At 38.9% G+C, this 24,409-nt stretch overlaps 1 protein-coding gene across 2 annotated transcripts in view; it reads left to right on the top strand.

Annotated features, from left to right (window-relative positions):
- Nucleotides 1-24,409, top strand: part of MAPRE1 (microtubule associated protein RP/EB family member 1) — a 52,867-nt gene that overhangs the window by 21,963 nt on the left and 6,495 nt on the right. For both annotated transcript variants that reach the window (XM_077111493.1, XM_077111498.1), the window contains exons 3-7: nucleotides 1,985-2,130; nucleotides 4,590-4,797; nucleotides 7,357-7,478; nucleotides 11,660-11,812; nucleotides 13,743-13,834. In XM_077111493.1, the coding sequence (XP_076967608.1) occupies nucleotides 1,985-2,130; nucleotides 4,590-4,797; nucleotides 7,357-7,478; nucleotides 11,660-11,812; nucleotides 13,743-13,832 (719 nt within the window). In that variant the 3' untranslated portion in view covers nucleotides 13,833-13,834. The remainder of the gene's footprint in view (nucleotides 1-1,984; nucleotides 2,131-4,589; nucleotides 4,798-7,356; nucleotides 7,479-11,659; nucleotides 11,813-13,742; nucleotides 13,835-24,409) is intronic.

Here is a 24,409-nt window from a genome sequence, read left to right as displayed (position 1 = left end):
AGAGTACACCTGTATGGCATATTTCTTTTTGCCCTGATCCAGTAACAGCTTCTTTACTCTGTTGTAGGATATTATAAGAAGGAGTATAATGATGTTGGGAAAAGAGCACTGGATTGGGAGGATGTCTGAGGTCTGGTCCTAAGCTTGGTCTCTGGCGTTCATGGACTTGACTAAGTCACTGTACCTTTGGTCCTCTGGTCAGTTTAAAAATTTGTAGTGATTGTTCTAGCTCTCAGATAAAAACTGTCATAGTTCTTTAAACAGGTTTTTTTTTGAGAAGCAGATAATTCATGCTTTTATGTGGTTTTGATCGACTTTGGTAGTACCAAGGATGGCTTGAGAATAAATAAATGCACATTATTTTGCTGTTACAGAAAAATGTCTTTTGTTTAACACAGTGCCATAGGTATGGATACTTAGATTTATCTACTATGTGGGTTTTTCTTTTTTTCTTTTGAAGTTGGTTTGTATGTCTTAGGATCCAGACAGTTTGATATATTATGACTGTTCATTCTTTTTAAAAGCATAACAGTTTCTCCCCTCTTCATGCTGTTAGATTGTTAAAGAATCTGGGTCATCATTCCCTAGAATTTAGAAAGCTATTAAAGTGTCTCTATGGTTAAAAATATAAAAAAAAAAATAAATATTTTTAATCATTGACTGATGCATAGAATACCATCAGTGTTTTTTTATTTTATTATTAAAAATCACCCAGTAATTTTTAATAATTTAAAAATTAAAATTAAATCAAAAAAATTAAATAATTTTTCTTATTAAAAAATCAGACTTCACTTTCTAAGGATCCTTTCTACTAAGAATGTCACCTTGGTCACGGAAGTGCTTTTACTCTTTTTGCACCTTCTTTTCAAAAATGATAATGGCACTCTTTAGGCTGAACTTGGCAGGAAAGTAGTTTGGGCTGGTCTGAAGTAAATTGAATATACATTCTATGGTGGTCTTGAATGCTGCAGAACACCTACCATTTAGTCACTGGATTGTTCTTTTGGTAGTAAGTTCATAGTGAAGCTTGCCCTGTATTCAGAGAGTTTGGTTTGGTAGGTATTAGAAAAATAACATTCCAGGAAATTTTAAGCACTGAGAAAATCCTTTCTTTGGCATGGTGGTGGAAAAAATGGGCTAGTGAGGGAAATGAGAAATTTGGAGAGCAAATGGGATGAAATATCTGAAGTAATTTCTTAAAGTGGTCTTTAAAGTAAAAAAATATATATATATATTTTGTATATATATATAGTAAAAATATATATGTATTTTTAAGGGAGGAACATTGATATACCTTCTATTCAATTTTAACAAATGATAGATTAAGTTTATTTAGTGATATAAGAAATCAGGGAGAGCGGGCCACAGTGGCTAAGTAGGCAGAGTTCTTGCCTGCCATGCCAGAGACCTGTATTTGATTCCTGGTGCCTGCCCATGTAAAAAAAAAAAAAGAAAAGAAAAAAGTCCAGGGAAACAAACATCTTAGTAAAAAGAAAAAAAATTAACCTAGGTGAGAGGATGGATTGTGGAAATACTTGGGAAATATTCCCCTCCATCTGTTCCCACCCCTGAGTGAGAAGTAGGTTATGTTCTTGTGAAAAATCAGAAAATCTTACCTCTGGTTTTCTTTTTTCTATTCTATACATTTACTTTTCTAGTTGTCATTTTATTGACGTGCTGGCTTTTAATAAAGAATAGGAGTTTTAAAATTTCATAGAAGCATTCAATTTCTCTTTATTGTAGTTTTCCTAGTGCAAGTATCTTAAACAATTTATAAGATTAAACCACAATCTTATTATAGATTTTTAAAAATTGACTTTGAATTCGGGTGGTAAAGAAGCTTTTGGGCTTTGTAGGTCTGCTTTATAACTTTTTAAATTGTACTTGAGTTAAATGAATCAGGGGAAAAGTTTAGCCTGTTTATTTAATAGTAGCATGAAATGACTTAGTATGACGTTTATTCTTTTGTTTTTGTTCCATTCAGGGGCTGCCTATTGTCAGTTTATGGATATGCTATTCCCTGGTTCCATTGCCTTGAAGAAGGTGAAGTTCCAAGCTAAGTTAGAACATGAATACATCCAGAACTTCAAAATACTACAAGCAGGTTTTAAGAGAATGGGTGTTGACAAAGTAAGTTTTATTCTTTCATTTAGTTTGTTACTCAGGATACAGATGTTAACCCATAACTTGGGACTTTTTCTTTTCTTTTACCATTTTTAGAGTTAAGATCTTTCCCCCAAATAGCACAAAATTTACTGGGAACAAAATTTCCCTCTGTCCCCTAATTCCCAGGCCCTGTCTTCTTTCTTCATTTTCTGAAGTTGGTAACTATCTAGATAAGTCAACTTGTAAATCTGTTACATGTTTTTTGTTTTTTTTTTTTAATTTTATTGTTTAATCTCTGTTGGTCTGAGATTTAACTCTCTAAATCTCTGAATTTATTTCTGTGAAGCATCCCATATCTAGAAATAAATATTGACAATAGAGAATATTCTAGAAATAGCTGCGCTCTCAGATACTAGGAGAATCCCTAGTTGGTGCTGGGAAGCTCCCTTTTGCCTCTAGGTTTATTTGAAGATACGAGAAACATGGTCCACCAAGTCTCATTGGGGCAAGTATCACTTTTGTTTGAGTAGATAATAGAATGAAAAATTAAGTAACTGTTATTTCCCCTTCATTAAAAGGGTTGATCCTTTTAATAAGGCATTTTTTGGGGGTTGATATTTTTGTAAAGCTTATAATCACCCCTTAATTATCTTGTTGATTTTTCTGGCTTCATTTACTTTGAAGTCATTCTTAACTTTATTTTAGTTGAGTTTTGTCTCTACAATATATTAAAAAAGCCTTTGTATTTTAAGAATACCATTTAGATGCTAGGCATAGTTTAAACTACAGGCATTTTTTTTTTCAGGAAATTAAAATTTATTTTTTTGAATATGGAAAACCTTTATTTTTAATACAATTTTATTGAGATATATTCACACCCCATACAGATCATCTGAAGTATACAATCACTGGCTCATGTATCATCACATAATTATGCATATATCCTTATGATCAGTTTTGGAACATTTTCATTACTCCAGAAAGAAAATAAAACCCAAATCCTCCCATATCCATTATCCCCCCGTTCCCTACCCATTGACCGATAGTAATGGTATGCTACATTTGTTAACTGTTAATGAAAGAATATTAAAATATTATTGTTAACCATGGCCCATAGTTTGCAATAGGTACTTTCCCCCATGTATCCATCTATTATTATTTTTTAACATTTGTTTCCCCTATTATTTATTTGTTTTTAATTCATACGTTTTACTCAGCTGTCCATACTATAGATGAAAGGAGCATCAGACACAAGGTTTACACAATCACATAGTCACATTGCAAAAGCTGTATCATCATACAAGTTATCTTTAAGAAACATGGCTACTGGAACACAGCCCTGCAGTTTCAGGCACTTCCCTCTAGTCTCTCTAATATACCTTAGACTAAAATGGGGAAATCTATATACTGCGTAAGAATAACCTCCAGGATAACCTCTCGACTCTGTTTGAAATCTCTCAGCCACTGCCGCTTTGTTTTGTCTCATTACTCACTTCCCCTGAATATGGAAAACTTTTAAAGTATACAAAAGTAGAGAATGCTCCCTACTTGTAATGATTCCCTGTAGATTATCAACTCACAGCCAATTTTGTTTCATTTATACCCCTGTTCCACCCCTTGTGCTTCTAGTTTTTTGCAAATGTTTCAGCCTCATACTGATTAATTTTTAAAAATCATATTTACTTGCTGAGAGGCATGGCTGTAGTTCAGATTATTACATATTTTTTTTATAACAAATATTGCAACCAGTGTCCTTGAAGAGTTAAAAGATAAATAAACTCTGATTAGCAAGTTAACAGTTTGATGTAATATCTCGTAACACAGTATTCTTTTTTTTTTTGCTTGGGCAGGCACGGGGAAACGAACCGGGATCTCCAGCATGGCAGGCGAGAACTCTGCCTGCTGAGCCACCTTGGCCCGCCCAAACACAGTATTCTTGTACAATAAAAAACTTACACGGTCTTTGAAGTATGCTTTAACATGATTTGAATTATTTGAAAAACATGCCCTTTTGTAGGAATCTGTACTAGACTTGTTTTGGCACTTTGACCCATCTTCAAGACAGAATTTCATTTCAGTTCATTGTAGATGCCTGCGGTTGGTTTGTACTATGAATTTCATACTTTGCAGTAGGCCCTGTGACCATGGAAGTAACATGGGGATTTATTTTTTATAGTGGAGAGACTATTCATATCAACATTCAGAATGTGTCTAGATGTGTATATGTGACTTTTCTACAGATACTTGTTTGGTTTTTGACTTTTCATAAATTTGATAGACTTGGAGAGGACTTGACAGGTGTAGGTACTCTGTAGAAGGCAAACTGAATGAAGCTAGCTTTATAAATTTCTAGGGACTTAGCAGTTCCTACTTCTAAAATATTTTTTTCTCTTTTTTGGCAGGGCTATGTACTGATGCATGTACAAGTTTGCTTGCCAAAAGCCTCTAGCTTTGGACTAAACAGTCTTGATTTTTCTCTGCAGATAATTCCTGTGGACAAATTAGTGAAAGGAAAGTTTCAGGACAATTTTGAATTTGTTCAGTGGTTCAAGAAGTTTTTTGATGCAAACTATGATGGAAAAGACTATGATCCTGTGGCTGCCAGACAAGGTCAAGAGACGGCAGTGGCTCCCTCCCTTGTTGCTTCAGCTCTGAATAAACCAAAGAAACCTCTCAGCTCTAGCAGTTCAGGTAAAAATAAATAAAAATCAGTTTCCAAATAAAATTAATCTAGATATTAATTTATTCATTTATTCAGCATTCTACCAGAATTTATTAAGTAGCCATCCGTTCTGCCTTTAGAGAGCATAATCCCAGCCTGCCTCCTCCTTTCAGGAAAATGTGGCTGTGTGACAAAAGCATGGATTGTGTTTGTTCTTAGATCTCTGTGGCCTGCTGTAACCCATTTCACCTCTGCTCCAGTTTCTTCTGTAAGGATTTCTGTAGAAATTCCTCACATAAATAAAGATCTTTAGCTTGAATACAAGGGCATTTCATAAAACCCTTGGGTGGGAAGTTACAATGAGGCCTGAATTCCCAGGAACTGAAGGAGCTCTCTAGGTCTCAAGGATGCTCTTGCTGTTTGCATCACCATGCTTTCTGTGCTTACTCATGTCCTTCCTGGCATTGGTTGACTTTAACTTATAATTAAGCTAGCAGGGTCTAAAAAGCAGGGGAGGCTGTTTATTGAGACCATCTCTAAAAGATGTTAGTTTGGTTATGTGTTTATGATGTTATGTTCCAAAATGTGTTTGCAGTAGTATATTCATAGACTGTATTTCTCTTTGGGCCAGGTTAGATGCTCGAAAAATGCAAATTCTTCCTTTTCCAGAAGGTGGCAAGAGTATTAGTTAAGATCTCATTGGTGCCTTGAGAGAGGTTGATCAAATAGATAGAGGGAGATACTGGGTTCTTTTTAATTTTTAATAGCACCGTCAAGATATGTAATTCACCCATTTAAAGTGTATAATTCAGTGTTTTTTAGATATTAATTGAGTTGTGCAGCTATCATCACAACTTTAGAACATTTTCATCACCTAGAAAAGAATCCCCATGCCAATTACCAGTTACTTCCAATTTCGCTTCAGGTCTCTTCTCCCATCCCCAGCTCTAGGCAACCACTAGTTCATTTTCTCTCCCTCTTTATATTTCCTGTTCTGGACATGACATTTTATATAAATATGTGGTTTTTGTGACAGACTTTTCATTTTCCATGTTTTCAAAGTTCATGCTGTGGTATATATTAGTAGTACTTCATTCCTTTTTTTTCATTTGCTCTTAAATTTTTATTTTAATAACATATAAACAACTTAAAACTTCCCTTTTAACCACGTTCAGACATATAATTCAGTAGTGTCAGTTACATTCACAGTGTTGGCTGCTATCACCATCATCCATGACCAAAACTACATTCCTTTTTATTGCTGAATAATATTCTATTGTATGGATATTAGCATCTTTTATTTATCTCTTCATTAGTTGATGGGCATTTGGGTTGTTTCTACTTTCTTGGTTGTTATAAATAATACTGCTAAGAATATTCATGTTCACATTTTAGTTTGGACATATATTTTCATTTTTCTTAGGTATATACATAGGGGTGGAATTTGCTGGTTTGTATGGTAACTTTGTGTAACCTTTTGTGGAACTGCCTGAGTGCTTTCCAGAGTGGCTGCACCATTCCGTTTTATGTTCTTACCAGCAGTGTATGAGGGTTTTGTTTTGTCCAGAAATTGAGTAGTTTTATTTCTTAGCTGTTAAAAATGGGGAGCTATGTATGCTGCTGACATTCAGGTTGAGACTTGCATGAAGCACTTAGTTCTCTGGATAAACGTATACTAGGAAGAGCCATTCAGAGGAAATGTGTGTTACTGCGGGTAAAGGGCCTTACTGTTATTGAATTTGGAGTGTCAGGAAGAGCAGAGATTTCTAAGACTGGCATGTAGCACAAGCTTTACAAAATAATTGCTGAATGTATGAATAAAGCTGTGAATACTACATTTACTTTGAAGGTAGGGCATTCTTGATTATTTTAACTTGTAGTTAAGTTGATCCCTTTGCTGTTTTTTGCTTGTCTTCACCTGTCTGGCTGTTATCACTGAGAAAAGTACTAATGAGTTGCATGCTTTTCTTTCCGCCCTTCTAGATTTCTTCTAAAAAGTGAGCAGAGATAGGGCTTTGAAGTTATTTGTGGTAATAGCAAACTCTGACACCCTTATGGCTTCCTTCCCCCTTCCTAATCCAGGAAGCCCAAAGTTATGGGTTAGGCAACATTTTACTTTCTAAATAGAGAACCATGGGTACCCGACAACAGCAGGGCCTGTGATGCGCTCACTGCTGGCATGAATTTTCATTTTAAACGTGAAGTGAGTGCTCACTCAGGCACTCTGTGCAGCTGCCCCATTTGTGGATTTGTTTGGAGCTGGGTGAAAGTAGATCATTGTGTACCAGAACAACTGTACCTCTTGCAGACAATAGTCCTGTTCACTCACTCCAGTGGAGGAAAGCCCCATGGAAAGACTTATTTCCAGCACAAAAGATCATGGCAAAAATTGTTACTTAATTCTACTGTCAGGATTAGAAACTACTTCAGGCAAATGTGAGACTATCTTACATGTTGGGCTCACCATCATTGGTTCCCTTCACTGAATGCCTGTGAAAGGCAGTTTGTCACATTCTCCCCTGTCGTCTTGTGAATTCTTTTTTCCCTTTGAAATTTCTCACTTCAAAAAACCTCTCCTCCTTTCTCAGCTCCACAGAGGCCCATTTCAACACAGAGAACTACTGCAACTCCTAAGGCTGGTCCAGGTGTGGTGAGAAAGAATCCTGGTGTGGGCAATGGGGATGATGAAGCAGCTGAATTGATGCAGCAGGTAGGCAACTCCTGGGTCCAAGACATGAGTCACTTCAGAGGAAAGGACACTTGCTTTGATGGCCATGGGAGGCTTATCTGTGGTCTGCTTGCCAAAGCAGTCTTTGTGATTCTTGAGCACTGCAGAGAGGAGGTGGAGGAGAGTTCAGGCATTTGTGAAGCCTGTTAGTTCGGCAGAAGCCTATGTCTGTTTGGAAACTGGTCAGTAGACTACAATCCTGTTGGATATTTCTGGAGCACTGTGAAGGTTTTGTGGGAATCCAGAGAATGTCTCTTGAACTTTTAGCTCTAACGAAAGATAAAGGGGAATTCTCTTTCTGAATACTACTACTACTACTAATAAATCATATGACAGTCTCTGTGCTGAATCCTGGGGTCACTGGACGTTTGAGTTGGGAGTGAAACTGGTATGAGAAGTCTGTTGCTATTCTGTTCTTACTAGTTCAGTGATTTGAAATGACTTGCTTCATGTTAAGTAATCGTAAGGTATTTATTAGAAGTCTTTTTCGATTAGAACAGATTTTAGACTTTAGAAATTTTTTCCCCCGTCTTTACCATTGTTTTGTTTGCTTGGTTTTGGATGATTTTCATAATTCCAATGTTTAGGGATACACCTTGATTTCATTGAAATTGGGATTGATCCTTTTTATTTGCCTTAAAGTCAAGTCCTAAAAACTGGAGGTAATGACCCTAGTTTAATCCAGAAACTCTTGGGACCCAGATCTGTGCTTCTAGGAGATTGGGAACGCTAGGCCTGTCCAAACTTGTTTTTCTTTAGCTCTCATGTTTCATTTGTGTGTACCCCTATGGTCCTAGGCCCGTTGGGAGTGTTGGTGACTAGATCACTATTTCTATAGTTTGGCTCACTTGAGCATCCTCTGGGTACCTTCACTGGGGGGAGTACAGGAGTCCTGTATAGATTAAGGAGACTTTCTTGTAACTGTGTTTTGAAGAATGGATGTACATAGGAAGCAGTTTCTGAGAAAAATACAAGAGCATAAAGAATTGTTATTGCCAAGGCTAGGGTGTCCACTGAATGATTTTGTGTTCCCCAGGAAAGGATACACAAGGTCTGTAGGATTGCTGCTCTTGGCTCAGCTCTGTGTCCTTTGTGACGGACCACAGGCTTTGAGTTGTGTGGATTTAGGGATTGTCCTGGCTCTGCTGCTTACTTCTACCTGAGGCAAGTCAGGTAACCTCTTAGAACCTATTAACCTTAAATGCAAATTGGGGCTAGTTCTTTGCTCCTAGTAGTTGAGCAGATTTCATGAGCTGATGATGTCAAGTGTCTGGAATTGTGTTTGGTACCAACACCATTGGGATAAATGGGAGTTAGATTTTTAGGGTTTTTATCTGCTATCTTAATAGACCAGAATAGTTTCTGAAGTGTTCTTTAAAAATTCACAGGGACCAAAAGTCTTGTCTATGATATAAAGTATTTTATATAGTATTTTGTTTCTTAACAAAAATAGCTAACATTTCAATTTTACTTTTGCAGCAACCTTGTCAAGTTTTATATATGAGGATGGTGTGGCTCAGAAAGGTCAAATAACTTGAGCTGGGATTTGTGCAGGTATATCTGGTTCCAGTCAGTCACTGCTGAATGGGGAGTTGAGTGGAGGAGGTTGTGTGGCTTATCTAAGGCATTTGGAGAAGGTTCTGCTTTTCCTTGCACCCACTGATGTGGCTCATGGCTACCATGTTGGCCAGTGCAGATCTAAAGCATTCTTACATTTTTTAGGTGTGTACCTGTAACCTTATAAGAGAGGTTTCTAAGAGAAACTTGATTACTAGCAATAGATTTTTTTATAATCTAATAAATTAGCATTTAGAGGAATGGCAGATGAAAGCCAGGGACCTAGTGCATATTTACTGAGTGTTTATTGTGGGTAGGTACAGCAGTTCACTAGGTTTTACATAGTGATAACAAGGAAGACACTTGTTCTTCTGGTTTGAGTTTGTGGTCTTGTTGAAGAAGTCACACTAAAATTTAACACAGTGGCTCTCAGTTGACTTGTGCGTTTTTTTTTTTTTTTTAATTTATTGTACCAACACGAAAATTGTCATTTTATTGTTTTTGAGCATACAATTTAGTGTCATTAATGCATTATCCTTTAACATTTGATTTCTTTTTGTTCGTTTTGGCACGGGGCAGGCAGTGGGAGTTGAATCTGAGTCTCTGGCATGGCAGGTGAGAACTCTGCTACTGAGCCACCGTAGCCCACCAAACATTTGATTCTTAATGTTGTTATTTAGAAATTAATCTATTGCAGAGTATAGATAGTTTGGTAGCAGATGTATGCCTATATGTAGTTACTGCCCAAAAACCAGGAGTTGCTTGGGCAATTACACAGGAAGTCAGAAGGTATTCCTCCCCTGCAGGAATGCTTGAGTGGGATCCAGAAGGTTGGATGTCTTACTTTGGTGCCTTTGTTAGCTATTTTTGTTAAGAAGCAAAATACTGGATTAAATGTTTTATTTCATATACAAGACCAGAGAAGTTTGCAGTGGGTTTGTGAGAGTGGCGCTTAGTAAAACAGGTCCAGATAAACTTCAGTCTAGCATTGTTTTTTGAGTTCGCTTTCCTCCTTTGACATTAATGCCACTAGGCGCATGGTTAGAAGGCCTCTTCTTTGCTTCTTGGATTGTGGAACTAAAGCTTACAGTTAGCTTCCTACAGCTGGGGTTGGCCAGCTTTTTTCATTCTATACCCTTTCATTTCCTTCTTTGGGGCTAGCTGATAGTTTAAGGAAAGGCATCAAGCAGAATTAAAAGCAAGGTTAGGGAGAATAGGGAAAATATAGCTTTACTGGTCACCAGGGAATGGTAGTACTTTACTGACGTTTTATTTTTAAAAGTGATTTATCTTGTTGATAAATGAGTAGTGAAAGATGGTATAGAATCTTGACTGATTTGGTCTGTGTAAGACTTTGATGTTGAACTTTTAGTTAAGTCTTTGACAGATTGATCCTGGTGGTCCCAGTCACCTGCTCTTCCATCCCTGGGTACTTCTTGCCTGCAAATTATGAAGAGGGAGCTTTTTTCACCTGTGGCAGGATTTGATCCTCTTCGTTGTATGTGGCTTCTTTACTGGGCTAAGAGCTTGTTTGCTGTAATTTTAGCACCTTAAGTTCAGAAGGTTGGACTAGTTGATTTTCTTGGTACCTTTTGGCTCTCAGAATTCCTTGCTACCAAGACTGTTCTTATCTGCTGCCCCTTTGATTTCCTGGCTTGACTTTCCATGCTGCTCTGTGGCCCTAGCTTTTGAATCTTGTGAGGGTTTTATTTCTCACTATATGCCATGTAATTTGCTTTCAGTAAGAGTTAAAATTGAATTCCCTTGTCATAGATAGGAATGTATTGGAATGAAGGTGCACCATGATTAAAATACGTAACAGACTGTGAGGTTTGTTATGACTAGATAGAGTTCTGGCCTCAGCACTAAGATTTATTTCTTCATAGCCCTTCTGTGGGAATTATAGCCCTTCAATGGAGATCTTGGAGGATCCTGTAGCAAGCATGGTGAGCTGATGAGATGCTCTTTGGAGCTAGTAGTGGAATGTAATTTCATTTGTTCCCTCCCTCTGCTGCCTTCTCTCCATTTTGAAGACTCTGGGAAAGAGAAAGGTACCAGGATGCTCTCCTCGGAGATTACTGGTTTTTTTAAAGAGTCACCGATAGCCTCCATCCCCAACTGTGGGGAGGGAGGGGTAACCTCTGAGTAATATTAGACACCTTTAGGTAATTTTTTCCGTTCTGGTTTACCATTTCTACCCTACTCAGCTATTCCTCCTTTTCAGTTGCCCTCCACATGTAGTCAGACCTGGACTAGATTTCCCAGGCCCATTAGGGACTCAGTTTGTGATTGTCAACTACCTTGCAAGACTGGACTGTGGATTCTACTTCTGTATTTGTCTTAGGACTCTGCCCCCACCCCATCCCTCTTTTTCTTCCCCTTAATCCTTTTTCAGTTTCTGAGAAATTCCTGCATATTTCAAGATGTAATATGCCCTTACTTGGGAGCTATTATAGTCAAGCTTGCTGTGAACAAGTCCTTTATTTGGGGCTAAAGAAAATAGAGTTTGGTCAAAGACCACATCTCGATTTTGGTTAAAAGTTTGTCTGATATGTTACTGGTATACTAATGGCTAGGTATCTTATCCTTTCTAATGTCTTATATAGGTCAACGTATTGAAACTTACTGTCGAAGACTTGGAGAAGGAGAGAGATTTCTACTTTGGAAAACTAAGAAACATTGAATTGATTTGTCAGGAGAATGAGGGGGAAAATGACCCTGTATTGCAGAGGATTGTGGACATTCTGTATGCCACAGATGTAAGTATTGACATGAGGATGTTTTCATTTTGCAACCTAAGGGAAAGTAGATTATCTGGTTGGTTTGGCATACTTTGTTCTGATGCTTGTTGTGTTCCAGTTTATCATTCATCAAAAGCCTTCATTTTTTTTTTGAATTTTAATAGTTTAAAAATTTTTTTTATTAGTTTTAAATTAAAAAAATGATAACAAAGAAACACAAACATTCTTAATGTATAATCATTCTGTTCTACATATATAATCAGTAATTCACATCATCTCATAGTTGCATATTCATCATCATGATCATTTCTTAGAACATTTACATCAATTCAGAAAAAGAAATAAAAGACAACAGAAAAAGAAATAAAATGAAAACAGAAAAAAAAATTATGCATACCATACCCCTTACCCCTCCCTTTCATTGATCACTAGCATTTCAAAACTAAATTTATTTTAACATTTGTTCCCCCTATTATTTATTTTTATTCCATATGTTCTACTCATCTGTTGACAAGGTAGATAAAAGGAGCACCAGACACAAGGTTTTCAAACCACACAGTCACATTGTGAAACCTATATCATACAGTTATCATCAAGAAACATGGCTACTGGAACACAGCTCTACATTTTCAGGCAGTTCCCTCCAGCCTTTCCATTACGTCTTGACTAACAAGGTGACATCTACTTAATGCGTAAGAATAACCTCCAGGATAACCTCTCGACTCTGGAATCTCTCAGCCATTGACACTTTGTCTCATTTCACTCTTCCCCCTTTTGGTCAAGAAGGTTTTCTCTGTCCCTTGATGCTGAGTCTCAGCTCATTCTAGGGTTTTTCTCAATCCCTTCATGCTGAATCTCAGCTCATTCTAGAAATTCTGTTCTAAGTTGCTAGGAAGGTCCACACTCCTGGGAGTCATATCCCACGTAGACGGGGGACAGTGGTGAGTTTGCTTGTTGTGTTGGCTGGATAAAGACGCCACATCTGAGCAACAAAAGAGACTCTCTTGGGGGTGACTCTTAGGCCTAATTTTAAGTAGGCTTGACCTATCCTTTGTGGGGTTTAGTTTCAAATGAACAAACCCCAAGACTGGGGGCTCAGCTTATAGCTTTGGTTGTCCACACTGCTTGTGAGAATATCAAGAATTCAACTTGGGGGGGTTGAATTTTCCCCTGTTCTCACCATTCCCTGAAGGAGACTTTGCAAATATTTTTTCACTCACTGATCAAATCACTCTGGGATTCATCGGGGCATCACTCTGGACAAACCAACAAAATCTCATCTCCTACTCAAGGTTCCATGTACTTATGTTGTTTAACCAACTATCTACATAAGTTATTTTAGGAGATACACTAGTCAAAATATAAATTTTGTACCAAATAAACATTTTTTGCTTTAGTCTCACACATAAGTTGAAATTTTAAAATATTAGTTACCATCAATTTTCAGCACCCTGCAGTAATGACATTCCTTTGTTCTTCCTCATGCAAAAACATTTTTTAAATTTGTACATTTAGTCACTGTCATTATACACTCTATGCATTCCTAGATTATACCATCTCAATCTCTATCGTCTATTTTTCTTTGTGATTTCATTTATGCCCCCAGCCCTCCTCCCTCTATCATTCCCACATTCGGCTTCATTCAGTGTTTTAACATAATTGTATTACAGTTAGATAGTATTGTGCTGTCCATTTCTGCTTTTTGTATTCAGTCCTGTTGCACAGTCTGTATCCCTTCAGTTCCAGTTACCCAATATCTTACCCTATTTCCATCTCCTGATGGTCTCTGTTACCAAGGAAATATTCCAAGTTTGTTCACTAATGTCAGTTCATATCAGTGAGACCATACAGTATTTTTCCTTTTGTTTTTGGCCAATCTCATTCAGCATAATGTCCTTAAGGTCCATCCATGTTGTTACATACTTCATGACTTTATTCTGTCTTACAGCTGCATAATATTCCATCTTATGTATATGCCACAGTTTGTTTAGCCACCAATTTGTTGATGGACATTTTGGCTGTTTCCATCTCTTGGTAATTGTAAGTAATGCTGCTATAAACATTGGTGTGCAAATGTCCATTTGTGTCCTTGCCCTCATTTCCTTTGAGTAGAGACAGCATACAGATGGGTCCTGTTGTTTTTTTTTTTAATACAGAAGCATTTTTATTTGTTTCAGCCTCAAGGCTGTAATGTTTTAAATCTTAAGTAATAGAAATTGGTTATGAAGGCTTTGCAGTGAGCGTGATAAAATGGGGAAGATATTCCTGTTTCTATTTGGTCATTGTGTTCAGTCAGGCAATGAACCACCCAGCCCCCACTTTTTCTTAAACTCTGTGTTGTGTTTTTTATCAATCTCCCGCTGCCCCCTCTGACCCTCTTTGGACAGTTGCTTGAGCTGGACTTGGCAATTGGTGCCCAATCAGGGATCTGATAGGGGAACTTTTTTTTTTAAACTTTTTTTTATTAAGGGTCCTGTTTTTTAATCCATTCTGCCAGTCTATGTCTTTTGATTCAGGAGTTTAATCCATCAACATTTAGTGTTATTACTGCACGGGTAGTACTTTCTTTTACTGTTTTGCCTTCTGGATTTTATATGTCATATCTAATTTTCCTTCTTTTTGCCTTTACTCATAGTCTTCCTTTCTACACTCTTCTCCACACCTCTCCCATCTGTCTTTTCGTATCTGTCTCTAGTGCTCCCTTTCGTATTTCTTGCAGAACTGGTCTCTTGGTCACAAATTCTTTCAGTGATTTTTTTGTCTGACAATGTTTTAATTTCTCCCTCATTTTTGAAGGATAGTTTTGCTGGATATAGAATTTTTGGTTGGCAGTTTTTCTCTTTTAATAACAAATATATCATCCCACTGTCTTCTCGCCTCCATGGTTTCTGCTGAGAGATCTATGCATAGTTTTATTGGGCTTCCCTTGTATGTGATGGATTGCTTTTCTCTTGCTGCTTTCAAGATTCTCTCTTTCTCTTTGACCTCTGACATTCTGATTAGTAAATGTCTTAGAGTACTTCTATTTGGATCTATTCTCTTTGGGGGTATGCTGCACTTCTTGGATCTGTAATTATAAGTCTTTCATAAGAGTTGGGAAATTTTCAGTGATAATTTCCTCTGTTAGTTTTCCTCCTTCTTTTCCCTTCTCTTCTCCTTCTGAGATACCCACAACACGTATATTTGTACGCTTCATATTGTCCTTCAATTCCCTGAGTCCCTGCTCCTATTTTTCCATTTTTTCCCCTATATTTTCTTTTTCTTGTCGGATTTCAGATGTTCTTTCCTTCAGTTCACTAATCCTATGTTCTGTCTCTCAAAATCTACCATTGTAAGTTTCCATTGTTTTTTTCATCTCCTCTGCTGTGCCTTTCATTCTCATAACTTCTGTGATTTGTTTTTTCAGACTTTTGATTTCTTCTTTTTGTTCATTCCTTACCTTCTTTATATCCTCCTTTGTATTAGTTGGGGTTCTCTAGAGAAACAGAATCAACAGCGAACACTTGCAAATATAAAATTTATAAAACTGTCTCACGTGACCGTAGGAATGCATGGTCCAAAATCCACAGGGTAGGCTGTGAAGCTGATGACTCTGATGGAGGGTCTGGATGAACTCCGCAGGAGAGGCTCACCAGCCGAAGCAGGAATGGAATCTGTCTCCTCTGGGTCCTCCTTAAAAGGCTTCCTGTGATTAAATTTAGCATCACTAATTGTAGGAGACACTCCCTTTTGACTGATTACAAATGGAATTAGCTGTGGATGCAGCTGACGTGATCATGACCTAATCCTATGAAATGTCCTCATTGCAACAGACAGGCCAGCACTTGCCCAATCAGATAAACAGCTGCCACAACTTGGCCAAGTTAACACATGTTCCTAACCATGACAGTCCACCCCTTGTCAACTTGGCACCTATAAATATATCACCTTAAACTATACGTAATTTCCAAATGAAAACAAATAAGCACACATTTTTTTTTCTTTTACCTGATAATACTCAGCTGTCCTGCATATAACTGGAAACACATTAAATCTCTCCAGAATAGGGTGCAAATCCTTAGGCAACATTCATTCTTAAACTTGATATCTTACAACTTAAATAGTATAACATGAACAAAACAGCATTACAGTCCTCGTTTCTGTAACTGATCATGTGGTTGAAGTTCATATTTATCACTACCTTCTTCCAGTACCCATTCCATGTTCCCTTTACCCTCAGCAAGCACTTCAGCTGGCCATGGTTCTTTGCCTGGTGGGGTGACCCAAACCTTCATTCCTGAAGTTTCAGAGCTATTAGTAGTCCTGCCTGGATTGTGTTGTTGCAGTTTTCCATTGATTTTAATCACAGGGCATGGTAGTACTAATAGACGCCCTAGGGGATCTCCTATATTCCAAAAAACCTCTTCTTTACCTCCATTATGTAGTTGCAGTCCTACTTCTTTCTGATAGTCAGGGTCAGTTACCCCAGACAATAATGTAATCCCCTTCTTGGCTTGTTGATCCAGAGGCATAAGTAGCCCAGAGTGACCAGGTGGCAATCTTAACTTCCAGTTCAGTGGTATCATTGTTGTTTCTCCTGGAGGAAGCACACCCCGTTTTGGAACTAAAACCTGCAGACCAGCAGAACTCAGGGTAGCACAGACAGGAAGCAGAAATTTTCCTAGTGGATCACTAGGGGTAATAGTGAGTGGTACCACACCCATTTCCACCCCTTGGTTCCTGGACCCATGGATCCTGGCTGTGGGAGAAACAGCACCATACAGCGGACGCTAATTCAGAGCATACACAGCTTCCTGGAGAACATTACCCCAGCCTTTCAAGTTTTTTTTTTTCTTTTATTATTTCTATAAATTTAGGGAGTTGAATTTAATAAGCTCTAAGTATAAGGATTAAAGCTCTGATTCTGTAGAGTTTTTCAGAAATGAAAAAGGGGGGACAGAGTTAGAAGCTGTGAAATACAAAAAATGTGTACCATTGATCGTGTCAAATTGTACCATTTGATCATGAAACATTGAATACTCTGAAATTGAAATCATGCTCTGTTCCCTTCCACTCTTTGCTTCTTGAAATATTTGTCTATATTTATTGCCTCTCCTTCTTTATCCACTATTAAATTTTAAACTCTTTTAAACCTGGCTGCTTTCTCATTACTTTATGGATTACTCAAGGCAATAGTCTCTTGTCACTTCCTCCTGACTAATTGTCTTTCCTGTCTGTAACAGCATTGACCCTATGGACATTCTTTCCTTTCTTTGTTCTGAGACAATATTTTCTCCTTCTTTCAGTTTTAAGAGCATGAATTATAAGTTTTTTGTTGGTTCATCCTTCTTTTAAGTGGTGGCACTCTCCTGAATTCTATTGGGTAATATTTTTCTCAATCTAAGTAGCCTACCTGAGTTATGTTATTTTCTCTAAAGGCTCAAAATATCACAATTTAATTTATAATTTTAAAATGATTAAATAAAGTTTTCTTCTGAAATTAAGAATCACATATCCAATTGACAGTGGCAACATTCTTCTCAGATGACTGGCAGGGATCTCATTTATCAACCAATTATTTATTTAATACTTTCCACATCTTGACAAATGTACTAGACACTAGGGATAAAACAGCTAATGAAATGCACAAAATATTCATCTTCTTTCACTTGCAACATAAAATAAGCAAAAAGCAAGTATCCAGGAAAGAGGAAAAGTGATATCTATGCTTAGTTCTAAATGACAAGTAGAAGCTAATTGAAGACTCATGGAACCATTTTCTAGTCAGGGGAACAACAAATCCAAAAACTGGAAAGAGTATAGGTTTTAGAACTGTGCATAATTTAATAGGGGTGTAATGAAGAGTGGGAGTTGAGACGTGACAAAAATAATACTTAGAAGGACTGTAGGAAGATGACAGAGTATAGAGTTCCAGAACTTAGTCCTTCTACCAAAATAGCAATTACAGGGGCAATAACTGTCTGAAATAATTATTTTGAAATTGCAGAGGCCAGAAGAACACTGTACAGCATACAAGGAAGAGCTGGAGGAAGAGACTGATAAATTATGTTAAAAAACAGTAAATTGCTCTTTTCACATGGTGGATACAGATGCTCATGCCTTACTCTTATGGCAGGCTGCCATGGAGTCAAGAATCTTACTAGCTCACAGGTGACAGGAAGGGACATAGAAACCCCTGCTCCCAAGAAGGGGTGTAGGTATAGCTGATCACTGTTCATGGCTTTTAGTTGACAAACTTAGATTGCTGGGGACTTTTCTCTGAGGGAGCTATTGTTTAAATGCATCCCAGACAAAGGTAGAAGTAGCCATTGTTTCAACCCAACCTGGAAAAGGTGACAGTAGGCATTGTTTCCAACCATGCTGGAGAGGGATGTGGCAGTGGAGACTTAAAGATGTTGAGCTTCCTCCAGGCTGCAAAGAACAGTTAGTTGAAGTTCTGCCTTTCAAGTTTTTGCCACCTAGTTGGCACCGTAATTAAGTTTTCAAAAGGCCATTCCACTGTTCTGTCGATCCAGCTCCTTCTGGATGATGGGGAACATGGTAAGACCAGAGAATTCCATGAGCATGCGCCCATTCCCGCACTTCATTTGCTGTGAAGTGTGTTCCTTGATCCGAAGCAATGCTGTGTGAAATACCACGACGATGGATAAGGCATTCTGTAAGCCCACGGATGGTAGTTTTGGCAGAAGCATTATGTGCAGGAAAAGCAAACCCATATCCAGAGTATGCGTCTATTCCAGTTAGAACAAATTGCTGCCGCTTCCGTGAAGGAAGTGGTCCAATGTAATCAACCTGCCACCATGTAGCTGGTGGTCACCTCGGGGAATGGTACCATATCGGGGGCTGAGTGTGGGTCTCTGCTGCTGGCAGATGGAGCACTCAGCAGTGGCTGTAGCCAGGTCAGCCTTGGTGAGTGAAAGTCCATGTTGCTGAGCCCATGCATAACCTCCATCCCTACCATCATGACCACTTTGTTCATGAGCCCATTGGGCAATGACAGGAGTTGCTGGGGAAGAGGCTGACTTGTATCCACAGAACGGGTCATCTTATCCACTTGATTATTAAAATCTTCCTCTGCTGAAGTCAGCCTCTGGTGTGCATTCACATGGGACACAAATATCTACATGTTTTTAGCCCACTCAGAAAGGTCTATCCACATACTTCTTCCCCAGACCTCTTTGTCACCAATTTTCCAATTATGGTCTTTCCAAGTCCCTGACCATCCAACCAAACCATTAGCAACAGCCCATGAGTCAGTATACAAACGCACCTCTGGCCAGTTTTCCTTCCAAGCAAAATGAACCACCAGGTGCACTGCTCGAAGTTCTGCCCACTGGGAGGATTTTCCCTCACCAGTGTCCTTCAGGGACACCCCAGAAAGGGGTTGTAATGCTGCAGCTGTCCACTTTCGGGTGATACCTGCATATCGTGCTGAACCATCTGTAAACCAGGCCGAGTTTTCTCTTCCTCAGTCAATTCACTGTAAGGAACTCCCCAAGAGGCCATAGCTCTGGTCTGGGAAAGAGAATGTAATGTGGCAGCAGGAGTGGAAACCATGGGCATTTGTGCCACTTCTTCATGTAACTTACTTGTGCCTTCAGGACCTGCTCTGGCTCTATCTCGTATATACCATTTCCATTTTACAATAGAGCGCTGCCGTGCACGCCCAACTTTATGGCTTGTTGGGTCAGACAACATCCAACTCATGGTAGGCAACTCAGGTCTCATGGTAACTTAGTGGCCCATGGTTAAGCGTTCAGTCTCTACTAAGGCCCAGTAGCAGGCCAAAAGCTGTTTCTCAAAAGGAGAGTAGTTATCTGCAGCAGATGTTTAAGGCTTTGCTCCAAAATCCTAAGGGTCTGCATTGTGATTCTCCTATAGGGGCCTGCCAAAGGCTCCAGACAGCATCTCTGTTTGCCACTGACACTTCCAGCACCATTGGATCTGCTGGATCATACGGCCCAAGTGGCAGAGCAGCTTGTACAGCAGCCTGGACCTGTCGCAGAGCCTCCTCTTGTTCAGGTCCCCACTCAAAATTAGGGGTTTTTCTGGTCACACGATTAATGGGCCAGAGTAGCACACCCAAATGAGGAATATGTTGTTGCCAAAATCCAAAAAGACCAACTAGGCATTGTGCCTGTTTTTTGGTTGTGAGAGGGGCCAGATGCAGGAACTTATCCTTCACCTTAGAAGGGATATCTTGACATGCCCCACACCACTGGACACCTAGACATTTTACTGAGGTGGAAGGCCCCTGTATTTTTGTTGGATTTATCTCCCATCCTCTGACACGCAAATGCCTTACCAGTAAATCTAGAGTAGTTGCTACTTCTTGCTCACTAGGTCCAATCAACATGATATCATCAATATAATGGACCAGTATGATGTCTTTTGGGAGGCAGAAACGATCAAGGTCTCTGTGAACAAGATTATGACATAGGGCTGGAGAGTTGATATACCCCTGAGGTAGGACAGTGAAAGTATATTGCTGACTTTGCCAGCTGAAAGCAAACTTTCTGATGGTCCTTACTAATAGCTATTGAGAAAAAAGCATTTGCCAGATCAATAGCTGCATACCAGGTACCAGGGGATGTATTGATTTGCTCAAGCAATGATACTACATCTGGAACAGGAGCTGCAATTGGAGTTACCACCTGGTTCAGTTTACGATAATCCACTGTCATTCTCCAAGACCCATCTGTTTTCTGCACAGGCCAAATAGGAGAGTTGAATGGGGATGTGGTGGGAATCACCACCCCTGCATCTTTCAAGTCCTTAAGAGTGGCAGTAATCTTTGCAGTCCCTCCAGGAATACGGTATTGCTTCTGATTTACTATTTTGCTTGGTAGGGGCAGTTCTAGTGGCTTCCACTTGGCCTTTCCCACCATGATGGCCCTCACTGCACGAGTTAGAGAGCCAATGTGGGGATTCTGCCAGTTGCTCAGTATGTCTATGCCAATTATACGTTCCGGAACTGGGGAAGTAACTACAGGATGGGTTCGGGGGCCCACTGGACCCATTGTGAGACGAAGCTGAGCTGAAACTCCATTGATCACCTGGCCTCCATAAGCTCCCACTCTGACTGATGGTCCAGAGTGGCGTGTTGGGTCCCCTGGAATTAATGTCACTTCTGAATCAGTGTCTAATCCCTGAAATATCTGATCATTTCCTTTTCCCCAATGCACAGTTTCCCTGGTAAAAGGCCGTCAGTCTCCTTGGGGAAGACTTGGAGGAAGATTAATTTATAAATTTGTGGCAGTGTAATAGGTTTCTCCCCCATAGGAACCTGGCCTCCCCTTCATTCAAGGGGCTCAGAGTCTGTAAACCGTTTCAAGTCTGGAAACTGATTAAGGGGCCGTGACTCTGTGTTTTTGCAATTCAAGTTAGACTTCTCTTCACTTGACCTAGAACTCTTTTGTTTATACAGCTCCAACAAGAATTTAGTGGACTGCCTTTCTATTGTATTTCTAGGTACCCCATGATTTACTAGCCAGTGCCACAAATCTTTGCTTGTCATATAATTTTGATGCCTCCTTTGAGTTTGCTGTCTATTATAATAGACACATCTACCCTGTCTTTGGTGATGAAGTGCTGCCACCTGACTTCTGCCAACTTGGGATCCTGTCATCCCCATTGTGTTTAAGGATTCCAGCTCAGTGACAGCAGTTCCTACAGTAATATCTGACCTACAGAGAAATGCAACCACAGAGCTCTTTAGGGATGATGGTGCTAGTCTCACAAATTTATTTCTCACTGTTCTGGTAAAAGGTGCATCCTCTGGACATTCCTGGGGTGTAAGAGCAGGCTTTGCATGATAAATCCACTCTAACATTCCAATCTGTCTAAGCCTCTGGATCCCCTCATCTACATTATACCAGGGCAGTTCTGGCATTTCAGCCTCAGGTAATGTTGGCCACCTTTTGATCCATGTTTCAACCAACCACCCAAACAAGCTGTTAACACCTTTTCTAAACGCTGTAGCTATAACATTGAATGCAGAATCTCTGCTTAGTGGGACCATATCAATAAATTCAGCCTGATCCAGACTTATATTTCTCCCACACTCTTAAAATCTATTGCCACACATATTCTCCTGATTTCTGTTTATATAAATTGGAAAACTCACACAGTTCTTTTGGAGTGTAACGTACCTCCTTATGTGTGATACTTTGTACCTCACCTTTAGGGGCCTGTTGGGACTTTAGTCTAGTTATAGGTCTGGAAGAAATGAGGGGTGGTGGGGGTGGGTCGTGAAAAGAATTAGAAATATCTTCCAAGCCGATTGCTTCAGGGCCTTCATTTGCAGTTTCACCTGGTGAAACAGGATTAATAACTCGAGGACCAATCCCTTCAGGAGGAGGTTGGGTGGCCAATTCCTCAAGGCAGGCTGGAGGTGGGGCGGCTGTGTCCTCAGGGCAGACTATTACAGGGTTATCTAGAGAAGACTCAGAATGGCCAAGGGTTTCAACCTTGCACCCAACATCATTATCAATCCATATGTCACCATCCCATTTTTCAGGGTCCTACTCCTTTTCAATGCCCTCAGTTTAACGGCAGACACCATGCAAGACTGAGATTTCAGTTTATGTTGTAAAGTTGCTACTGTAACAATAAGATTCTGAGTCTGATTTTCAAAGATCTCAAGTCTATGGCTATAGGAAATAAGATTTTCCTTCAGGATACTCATAGAAACTTCTACATCTTTCACACGGCACTTAAGCTTCTCGTTTGAAGCCTTAAGCCCATCCCTTTCACCCCTTAATGTAGCCAGTGTATCTAACATCAACCAACCAATATCTCTATAACTCTTATTTCTACAAAACTCTGTAAAGGTGTCAAAAGCATTATCCCCCAGAGTCCGGCTTTGTACAAGTGAAGCATTAGAAGAATCGAATGATGATATTTTAACTGTCTCCTTTGCCAGCTCACTCCATGGCTTGGGAGTGTCATTCTGATTAGGGAATCAGAGTCCTTAGTGTCTCTGAGTCCAGTCAGAGTAGAAAACCATTCATAAAAACCCATTTTTTTAATGTACTTTTTTTTATTAATTAAAAAAAAGAAAAATTAACACATTTAGAAATCATTCCATTCTACACATGCACTCAGTAATTCTTAGTATCATCACGTAGATGCATGATCATCATTTCTCAGTACATCTGCATCGATTTAGGAAAAGAACTAGCAAAACAGCAGAAAAAGATATAGAATGTTAATATAGAGAAGAAAATTAAAATAATACTAATAAAAATATATGTATAAAAAAAGGAAAAAGAAAAAAACAAAAACAAAAGATACAAACAAACAAAAACTATATTTCAGGTGCAGCTTCATTCAGTGTTCCAACATAGTTACATTACACTTAGGTATTATTGTGCTGTCCATTTTTGAGTTTTTGTATCCAGTCCTGTTGCACAGTCTGTATCCCTTCAGCTCCAATTACCCATTATCTTACCCTGTTTCTAACTCCCGCTGGTCTCTGTTACCAATGATATATTCCAAGCTGATTCTCGAATGTCAGTTCACATCAGTGAGACCATACAGTATTTGTCCTTTAGTTTTTGGCTAGACTCACTCAGCATAATGTTCTTTAGGTCCATCCATGTTATTACATGCTTCATAAGTTTAGTCTGTCTTAAAGCTGCATAATATTCCATCGTAGGTATACGCCACAGTTTGTTTAGCCACTCGTCTGTTGATGGACATTTTGGCTGTTTCCATCTCTTTGCAATTGTAGATAATGCTGCTATAAACACTGGTGTGCAAATGTCCGTTTGTGTCTTTGCCCTTGAGTCCTTTAAGTAGGTACCTAGCAGTGGTATTGCTAGGTCGTAATCCATTCTGCCATTCTATGTCTTTTGATTGGGAAATTCAGTCCATTAACTTTTAGTGTTATTACTGTTTGGATATTATTTTCCTCTACCATTTTGGCTTTTGTATTATATATATCATAACTGATTTTCCTTCTTTCTACACTTTACTCCATACCTCTCTCTTCTGTCTTTTCGTATCTGACTCTAGTGCTCCCTTTAGTATTTCTTGCAGAGCTGGTCTCTTGGTTACAAATTCTCTCAGTGACTTTTTGTCTATAAATGTTTTAATTTCTCCTTCATTTTTGAAGGACAATTTTGCTGGATATAGAAGTCTTGGTTGGCAGTTTTTCTCTTTTAATAATTTAAATATATCATCCCACTGTCTTCTAGCTTCCATGGTTTCTGCTGAGAAATCTACACATAGTCTTATTGGGTTTCCCTTGTATGTGACAGATTGTTTTTCTCTTGCTGCTTTCAAGATCCTCTCTTTCTCTTTGACCTCTGACATTCTAACTAGTAAGTGTCTTGGAGAACGCCTATTTGGGTCTGTTCTCTTTGGGGTGCGCTGCACTTCTTGGATCTGTAAATTTAGGTCTTTCATAAGAGTTGGGAAATTTTCAGTGATACTTTCTTCCATTAGTTTTTCTCCTCCTTTTCCCTTCTCTTCTCCTTCTGGGACACCCACAACACGTATATTTGTGCGCTTCATATTGTCATTCAGTTCCCTGATCCCCTGCTCAAGTTTTTCCATTCTTTTCCCTATAGTTTCTGTTTCTTTTTGGAATTCAGATGTTCCATCCTCCAG

Source organism: Tamandua tetradactyla, chromosome 1 (assembly GCF_023851605.1).
Source record: "Tamandua tetradactyla isolate mTamTet1 chromosome 1, mTamTet1.pri, whole genome shotgun sequence".
Taxonomy (NCBI): Eukaryota; Metazoa; Chordata; class Mammalia; order Pilosa; family Myrmecophagidae; genus Tamandua; species Tamandua tetradactyla.
This window is presented reverse-complemented; position numbering and strand designations above follow the sequence as displayed.